The sequence below is a fragment of the Thecamonas trahens genome, assembly GCF_000142905.1.
Source record: "Thecamonas trahens ATCC 50062 unplaced genomic scaffold supercont1.52, whole genome shotgun sequence".
NCBI lineage: Eukaryota > Apusomonadida > Apusomonadidae > Thecamonas > Thecamonas trahens.
The window spans coordinates 260,615-269,900 of record NW_013657628.1 but is presented as its reverse complement, the minus strand read 5'-3'; the positions used below and the strand labels follow the sequence as shown (position 1 = coordinate 269,900).

The 9,286-nt window shown below is 65.3% G+C and overlaps 2 protein-coding genes across 2 annotated transcripts; both read right to left on the bottom strand.

Moving 5' to 3' along the window:
- Positions 1–2,151: 2,151 nt before the first annotated feature.
- Positions 2,152–3,902, bottom strand: AMSG_09643 (uncharacterized protein; the record flags this gene model as incomplete). The annotated part of the gene is made up of 2 exons (XM_013898742.1): positions 2,152–3,657; positions 3,822–3,902. The coding sequence occupies 2 exons, from the start codon at positions 3,900–3,902 to the stop codon at positions 2,152–2,154; spliced, it is 1,587 nt and encodes a 528-aa protein (XP_013754196.1).
- Positions 3,903–4,238: 336 nt separating this feature from the next.
- AMSG_09642 (uncharacterized protein) lies at positions 4,239–9,215 on the bottom strand (the record flags this gene model as incomplete). Its single annotated transcript, XM_013898741.1, has 2 exons — positions 4,239–8,909; positions 9,087–9,215. 2 exons carry the CDS (start codon positions 9,213–9,215, stop codon positions 4,239–4,241), a joined length of 4,800 nt encoding a protein of 1,599 aa, XP_013754195.1.
- Between the last annotated feature and the right edge of the window lie 71 nt (positions 9,216–9,286).

The window sequence follows — 9,286 nt, the reverse complement described above, 5'->3', positions numbered from 1 at the left end:
CCCACTCATCCCCCCCATCCCCCCCCCCAAAACCCCTGGCCTGCCCAACCCAAAAATCCCCCCCCTCGGCCACGGTCAGCCCATCCCACGTCACTCACAGCCCCCCACGCACACCACCTGCTCTCCCTATCTCCTCCCTCCACCTCCCTCCACCCCACTCTTACTGCAGGTAGTATAGTTCCTAGACATGGTACTCGCCAAGTTTGGTGTCCGTAGGATGATTGTGGCCACCATACTAGCTCTTGTAGTGCTCAACTTTACATGGTCATCCTTCCTCCCCAATTCGTCGCACTCATCGTCATCGTCATGGTCATGGTCATCGTCGGCATGGTCATCGTCACGAGCTCGTCACCGCTTTCTTCCTCTGCGACCACCTCCAGAACCAGCTGCTCGAAGCTATCAAGTGCCGAGCCAAGTGCTACCGGACCATGCCACACAGCGCATCATTGATTCTGCTGTCGATGCGACCTTTGGCCAGTTGCCGGCTTTATTTTGCTCGCCACCAAAAAACATGCTTGCAGTTCTGAAAATGGCTAACTTGCCCGAGCTGGCTTCGATCTCGCTTGATGATGCAGAAGAGAGAGGCCTCTTCCCGCAAGCCTGGCTTCCGCAGCCAGAGGAAGGCATGTCAACTCCCATCAAGCGCATCACCAACGTGCTTGAGGAGGTCTACGCCCGTGGCGGCGATTCCGATCTCGAGGTTCTCTGTGCCGCTGCCATTGTGCCGGTCGTCCGCCCGGCGCCGCTCTTTCTCCGCCCGGCCTCGCGCCATGCATGGTGCCGCGATGCCATGTACCGCCAGGACTGGGCCTTCTTCTGCCATCTTCCGGACGGACAGCCTCCCCGCAGCGGCGGCGCGTCCGTTGAAGAGGCCCTGGCCGAAGCCGCTGCCTATCCACCCAGCGCCCGGACCTGGCCGCCGGCTGGCCTCGCCTCCCCGGCCCCGCGCCACACCTACACCGCTCTCGCCCGCAACGCCTGGCTCTGGCGCGACCACCCCCTCCCCATCTCGCTCAATCAGCGGATCGTGCTGTGGAATGCTGCCCGCGGCGAAATCCAAGAGCTCAACCCGCTCATGCGCCACACCTCAGCCATCGAGACCCAGCCGCCGCAGCCCGAGATCGTGCTCGACGAGGTTGTCCCCGTCAACGTCGATACCCAGCCGCTGCCACCCCGCATCGCTCGCAAAGACGATGGCGGACTCTTCTTTGGCGACGGCCGCGTCACCACTGTCCACACCGTCCCGGTCCTCGCCCTCTTCCGCACCCGCTTCGACATCCACTTCTTTCACTGGACCATCGAAACCCTCGAGCGCATGCTCTGGCTTGCAGACGTTCTCATCGCCCACGAAGAGATCTACCTCCTCGCAGAGTCCATCTACCTGCCCGACACTCTCGAAGCCGTCATTCGCTCGCGCTTTGCGCACCCCCGCTCCGCCACCGCAGACGCCGCCGTCGCCTCTATCGCTGCCCGCACCATCGACCGCTCCTCCGAGCTCGTCTACGCCGGGGCCATCCTCGACACTTACTACGCCCCGCTCCACTACAAGATGCTGCCGGACCTGTCCCGCATCGCCGCTGTCGGCAAAGCTATCGTCCAGCACCTCGCCCCGTCCGCCTCGGTCACGCCCGCCTCGCCGCTCGCCTCACCGCCCGGCTTCGCGCCCCCGCCCCCCGCAGACCTCCACATCATCATCGCCCAGCACGGCATCGGCCGCAACATCGACAACGCCGAAGACCTTGTCGCCCGCCTCCGCACTGTCATCGCGGCGGCAGGCGCCTCGCACTCCTCCTCCGTCTCCATGTATGACCCCGGCGAGGACTCGCTCGTCGACCAGGTCCGCACCTGGCAGCAGACCAACGTCGTCATCGGCATCACTGGCTCACACCTTGCAGGCCTTCTCTTCTGCCCACACGGCTCGGTCGTCATCGAGCTCACCCTCACCCCTCCAGACGCCTTCCTTTATCACATCTCTGCCGCAAACGGTCACAACCACTGGATCGTGCCCATCGGTGACTCGTTCGACCGCGCCTCCTTTGACAACGACTACACACTCTCCGCGCAAGTCTTGGGCGACATAGAGACCATCATCTCCTCGCTTCTTTCATAGCCTGAGATAAAGCTGGTCTTTACCGTGAGCGACTGCCCTCCTCACCCATCGGAGCGCTGCGAAAGCGATGAGGCCGGGCGCGATGGCGACGCCGACGAGAGCGACGTCGCCGTCGCCCGCGCAGCCTCGAGCTGCGACCCGAGATCCTTCATCATCTGCAGGTCGCCAATGAGGTCGCGAAGGCCGTCGGCAACACGCGAGTTGGAGGTGAGCATGTTCTGGAACTCCTCAATCTTAAGGTTTTGGATGTCCTCCGAGACAGCCACCACCGACTTGAGCCGCTCGATCTCGGCAAGGAGCTCGATGTTGGACGTCTTGGTGTCCGCAAGGTCCGACGACGCGCCTGCAAGCGTCGCCTCGGTCTCGGCAAGCTCGTTTTGCAGCATGGCCTTGTCGTGCTTGAGCACCGCGTTGCGGTCCGCAAGCTCGGCAGAGTGCGAGTGTGCCCGCGAGAGATCGGCCTGGAGCTCCTCGATCGCCGCCAGTGCCTCGGCGTGCGCCAGCTGCGACCGCTCCAGCTGTTTCTCAAGCCCGGAAATAGCCTCGTCCTTGCCCTCAAGCACAGCCTTGACGTCGGCCATCCGTTGCCGCAGCTCTTGGGCCTCGTTCTGGAACTCGATCCGCTTGATCTTGTTCTCGTCGCGCGTCGCCCGCTCCTGCTGGACAACAAGCTCGAGCGCTGCTTTGTCGCGCCGCAAGTCCGAGATCACACTCTGCGCCGCAATCGTCTCCTCCACAGCCGTCGCCAGATCCGCGTCCACCTTTTCCTTGGCACGCTGCGCTTGATCGAGCGCAATGTTGACCTTCTTCAGCTCAAGCTCCACCTCCCACTTGGCGTCGGAGACAACCTTGTTCGCTGCGTGCTCGGCCTCGATCCGCTCCTCAAACGTCCCGCGCTCCTCCTCAAGCTCCACCACCCGCGCCCGGATCGACTCGGTCGTCACCAGCAGGTCGTTGTACCGCCGCTCGGCCTTCTCCGCACGCTTGGCCGTCTCCTCGGCCCGAGCCAACGCCTGCGCCTCGGCCAGCTTGGCCGCCGACGCCTCGGACGTCCGCTCGGCCGCCTCCTCGGCCTTGCTCGCTAGCTTTCCCTCCAGCACCTCAATCTCGCGCCCGAGACCCTCGATCGTCTTCACGTCGTCCATGTGCCTCTGCGTCGCCTCGGACAGCGCAGCCGTCGACTTTTCCTTGGCCGTCAGAATCTCCGCGTCGCGGCCGGCGATCTCGGCCCGCAGATGCAGGATGTTAAAGTGCTGCTTGGTCGCTGCTGCCTCGAGCTCCTCCTGCGTCTCCTTGGCAACCGCCATCTCCTCCTTGTGCTCGTCCTGCAGTGCCTTGTACTTGACCTTGAGCGAGTTGATGGTATCATCCAGCGGGCGGGAAGCAGCCTCGATGTCGGGTGGAAGCATGGAGCGACCACCGCCACCGCCGCCGCCACCACCACCGCTCCCAGGCACAGCACCAGACTCCCGCAACAGCTTGAGCTCCATCTCCATAAAGTACACCTGCTGCTGGAGATTGTAGATGTACTCCTTTTCCAGCGATGGCTCTCCTCCTCCGCCCTTGCCCAAACTCATGCCACTGCCATCGCCTGTCATCCGCTGTTTGCCACTGCCACTCGTTTGCCCCCTCGTTCCCGAATGATGACCTGCCAGCGAGTGGTTGGCCATGCCCCTCGTGCCCGTCCCGCTTCCACCACCACCACCACCACCACCGCCGCCGAGTCGACCACCACCACCGCCGAGTCGACCACCACCACCGCCGAGTCCATCACCTCGCCGTCCAGATCCATGACTACCACGTCGAGCGGGTGACCGCCCAGACACTGCAAGCGACATGAATGTTGCTGAGAGTCGAGTGTGCCCCTTGTCTATCCCCCCTCGCCCCTCGCCCTTGTCCTCCTCGCCCACACTCTCGCCGCCGTGTCTCGCTCGTTCGACCGTTTGAGACCCAAAGCCGTTGGCACTTTTGCCGCTCACCGCAATTTAATCGTTCATCTTCTCGTTTCATTCATCGTTCGCCCGCTCCCCGCCCACCCGTGACTCCTCCCAATTAATCGTTCAATCTCTCGTTCCGTTAATGGTTGACGTCACAAAAATTTCAAACTTTTGCCTCTGCGCGGCGACGTTTACTCCTCCTCGGGAACTACGGTTGCGAGCCAATCAAAGACGGCCTGGACATCGACGGCGTCCTTGCCGTGGTGCTCAGCTTCCATCGCAGCAAGGGCATGCGCCAAAGCATCCACTTGCCGGCTGAGCACTCGCCCTCTTGCCGTCTTGGCGTCGAGCGCGGCTCGGGTATCCTCGAGCGCACGCTGTAGATCCGCTACCGTCACCGAGAGCTTGGCAAAGTCGTCAAGCAGCTCGCGGGTCTCGTGCCGTGCCACGTCCAGATCGCATCCATCCGCCACCGCCACTGCCACCTGCGCCTGCGCCCGCGCCTCGCGCTCAGCCTCAGCCTGCACTGCTTCCACTGTCTCGGCGGCAGACTGCGCCTGCGCCTCGGCCTGTGCCACCTGGCGCTCCAGCGCCGCAACCTGATCGGCCACAAGTGTCTGAGCCGCCTCGGCCGCCTCGGCCCGACTCCGCTGTGCTTCAGCCTCACGACGCGTCTCCTCCAGCAAAAGCAGCGTCTCGTAGAGTTCGTTCTCGACTCGCTCCCGATCGCTGTTGCCCGCACGCGGCTCGGGTGTGTCCGGCACGTTGTCGGCCGCCGCTGCTGCTTCGGCCGCCGCTGCCTCGGCCGCCGCTGCCTCCTTGGTCGCCGCCGCTTCGGCCGCCGCCAGCTTCTCGCTTAGTTCCAGCCTCGCAACTTCCAGCTCGTGGAGCTCAAACTCCTTAACCTCGAGCGCCGCCACTGCCGCATCGCGCTGCGCCAACGCTGCTGCCAGCGCCTCGCCATCGACGCGCCCGTCGGCGAGCTCGCTCGCAAGCTTCTTGGCCGCCGCAAGCTCCTTTTGCATCGCTGCCACTTGCGCTTGAGCCACCTCCAGCTGCGCCTCGGTAGCCTTGGCACTCGCCAGTTCTCTCCGCAGCGCCGCCGCCTCGGCTTCGGCGGCCTCTATCGCACTCTGGGTCCCACTCCGCGCCCGTGCCCGAGCGCTATCGAGTTCATCCTCGACCGCTTGAACCGCCTGTCGCGCCTTACGCCGGGCCTCGACAAGCTCATCCTCCAGTCGCGCCACCTCGGCCTTGGCCTTGGCACGCACCTCGGCAATCTCGGCCGCCGCTGCCGCCTCGGCCTCTGCCGCCTGCTCGCGCAGCTTTTGCCGCAGCTCCGCAGCTTCGTCAGCAGACTCGCCAGCCGCTGCCTCCACCGCCGCGCGAGCCGCCTGGGCCGCCTCCAGCTGCTGCTCTTGCTCGGCTTGCACCCGCGATGCCTCGTGAAGCAAATCTTCCAGCGACGTCGTCGTCTCAAACAGCCGCTCAAGCTCGGCCTCGAGCTCAGCCTTGTCCTGCACCTCAGCCTCTAGCCGCTCGGCCGCAGCCTCGGCACGGGCCTCGGCCGCAGCCAGCGCCTCCTCCAACGGCGCGGTGCCGCGATGCGCGGCCTGCAGCTCCACAAACTGCTGCTCGCGTGTAAGAAGCCGTGACGCCAGCTCGCGAACATAGCCCTCAAGCTCGGCAACCCGGTCAGACGCTGCGGACCCGGGTGGAACTGACGACGACCGTCCACCACTACCGCCAGAGGTACCGCTACCGCCACCACTGCGGATCGCGGCCTGAAGCTGCGACGCCTGGGTCAGCGAAATGCATTTGGCCTGATACGCCGCAAGCATCGAGCTCAAGTTCTCGTTTTCGGCCTGCAGCTGCGCTCGTGCCGCGCCTTCGGCATGCAGCTTCCCCTGCGCATCCGAGTAGAGTGCCTGCAGCTCATCGCGGAGCTGTGCCACCGCACTGGAGGCCGCCTCGCGCTCTGCAGCCAGCGCTGCTTGCAGCTCGGTCACTCGCGCATTGGCTCGCTCAGCGGCATCAGCCTGTGCCCTCAGCTGCGCTGCCTCGACCTGAATCGCCGCTCCCTCCTCGCGCGCAAGCGCCAGTGCCTTTGCTGTGTCCTCGCACTTGGCCAAAGCGGCATCGCGCGACGACACAGCAGCGCTCGCCTCGGCGCTCTGGACTTGCACCTCGGCCTGAGCCGCCTCGGCTGCGGCATGCGCTTGGCCCATCGCAGCATGCAGCTCCTTGTTGGCGCTCCGCACAGCACCAAGCTCGTTGCTCAGCTCCTGCACCCGGGCCTGGAACGCGTCCAGCTGCTCGCGTGCGTCACCGAGCTCGATCTCCAGCCTCGCGATGCTGTTCTTCAGCGACGCCTTGTCCCGCCCCTCAGCGAGCCGGGTCGAGGCTGTCGCCTCCTCGGCCGCCAGCAGTGCGGCCTCTAGGTCGGTGACCCGCTCCTGGAGAGCACGAGCTTTGGCCGAGAGCGACGCCGACGATGCCTCGGACGCCTGCAGTGCAGCCTGGGCCTGATCGCGCATCCGCTCGGCTGCTGCCAGCGTCGTCTCAAACGTTGCCCGCTCTGCGCCAAACGCCGTCTGCGCATGTCGGGCCTCATCGCGTGCAGCCTTGAGCTCGTCACGCAGCGCCTGTGCTCCACGCACCAGCCGGCCCACCTTGCGCCCCAACGCCATCTTGTCCTGGAGCGCCTGCTCCTTCTCCTCCTTCACCAGACTGAGCGTTCCACGAAGCGTCTCTAGCTGAACCGCCAGCGACTCGGCCCGGCTCACCGCTTCAGCGCTCTCTGCCGAGAGCTGCACGATCTGGTCCTGTAGTTGCCGGGTCGTCTCATGCCAGCTGGCGCGAGCCCGCTCCATATCGTCCGCCGACGCCTGGTGTGCTTCCATGGCGGCCTCGGCCTCGCTTCGTGCGCGGGTCTCGCTCTCGAGCGCAGTCTGCAGCGCCGCCACCTCGTCTGCCATGGTGGCGACCTGGGCTTGTGCGGCTGCAGCAGCGCCGGCGGCGGTTGCCTGGGCGGCCTCGGCGGCCTCGGCCTGGGCGACCGCGGCCGCGGCCTCATTCCGCAAACCAGTGAGCTCGTCCTCGAGCGCCTGGGCGGCCTGGACTGAGCCACCGGCCTCGCTGGTAGCAGCAACTGCTGCCGCCCTGGCCTTTGCAGCATCCTCTCGCGCCGCGTCAAGCTCGGCGAGCAATTCTTGGGTCTGGTTCTCCATCCGCACAATCTGGTCGCGGAGAGCCTTTTCGTTCTCAGGGGAACCGCCTGAGCTCTGCAGCTGCATCATCATCATCTCCTGACGAAGCGCGGCGTGCTCTTCTCGAAGTGCCTGATATGCCTCAGACAGCTCGGCCGAGGCCTTGGCGGGCGTGCCGCGTGCCGCCGCCGGACCCACACTTGCCGACGCGCCATGCTGGGCCAGCTGGGCACGGACCTCCTCTAGCTCGTCCTTGACCGCTGCCAGTGATCGCTGCCACTCAGCCTCGCGGGCCTGATACGCCGCTCGCGAGAGATACGGCGAGCCAGGCGCAACTCGCGGTGAGCCGCTACTTGAGCGCCGCGGTGTAGCCGCCAGCGAGTTGGCCGAGAGCTTCGAGGCGCGGGCTCGCTCAGCCTCGAGGGCAGCCTCGATTTGGTTCGCCCGCGACCGCTCGGCTTGGAGTGCGGCTTGCAGTTGGCCGTGGGTCGAGCGGCAGTTGCGATGCTCGGCGTCGAGTGCTGCAAGCGTGACTCTTTGGGTGTTGAGCGCATCCTCGGCGGCACGAGCCTGTGCCTGTGCCTCCTGCAGCTGCTGCCGCGCAGCAACGGCGGCGGCGGTATCGGCTTGGAGCGCCTGCAGATGGTTGCGGAGGACAACAAACTCGGAGCGGAGCGTCTCGTTGGTCGCCTCCAGCGACGCCGCGCGCTGATCGGCAGCGATGCGGGCGGCGCGCTCGGCATCGACCTCGCTCTGCAGCTCCGAGTCGAGGTCGCCGACCTGAGACGAGAGGCTGACGACTGTCCGGGTCGCCTCGTCCAGCTCATGGCGGACCCGATGCAGCGCTTCCTGGTGGGCCTTGTCAGCAACAGCAAGCTGAGTGCGCAGCGCGTCGGCATCACGAGTGGTCGCATTTGCCTGATCGCGCGCCGCCTGAAGCTCGCGGGCGAGGTCGTCGCGCTCGCGGCGCATGCTCTCGAGTTGGGTCTGGTGCCGAGTCTCCGCGGCAGCGGCGGCGTTGGCAGCATCGCGTTGGACCGAGTCAAGCTGGGCTTGCAGCGAAGATGCAAGAGCAGCACGCGACTCGGTGACCTCCAGCCGCGATTCGAGCTCGCCAATACGGATTCGCAATGCATTTGCCTCCGAGTAAGCATCGGTGGAGGCCTTGTGCGAGGCGTTGCGCGCTGCTGAGGCCTCAGCCTCGAGCTGTGACGCGCGCGTGCGCCACGCCTCGGCGTCAGCGCGGGCGGCAGTAGCGTCCTGCTCGGCAGCCCGAAGGTCGGCGAGCAGACCGGCAACCCGCTGTTCGCCGCGCTCAATCTTCTCGTGATACAGCCGCTTTTGCTCCGGAATCTGAACTGCCAGCTCCTGGACAGTCTCCAGCAGTGCGTTGTTGTCTGCACGCAACTGCTCGAGTTCCGACTCACCTGAAAGCGGCTGCGAGCCGGCCATTGACGAGCGCAGCGCGGAGAGCATGAGTGGCTCGGGCGCCGCACCCGGTGGGTTCTCGGGCAGCGGCGGGAGGAGTGGCGAGGCGAAGGGATACAGAGGGACGGTAGACGAGTCAAGCCGAGGAGCCGGGGAAGAGGCAAGAGGAGGGCCGCGCGACAGTGGCGTGCCCAGCATGTGCTGCACGAGGTTGCCGACCTCGCGCTGTGGCAGGTTGGCCGACGATCGCAAGAGCGAGGGCGTGTTGAGTTGCGAGTATCAACGCCACAAATGACCAAGCCGACCACAATGACCGTGATCACGACCAGAATCACGAGCACAACCGAACACGATGACCGCGATCACGATGACGACGAGAACCACCAGCAACATCACGCGCACCAGCACCACAGCCACAACCACAACCATAACCACCATCACCAGCACCATCACCATCACCATCACCACCATCACCAGCACCATCACCATCAGCACCAGCACCACAGCCACAACCACAACCACAATCACCATCACACCCACCATCACCAGCACAGTAAGTCAACCATGCCCATCCCATCTCCCCCCCCTCCCGCATTGTAGCA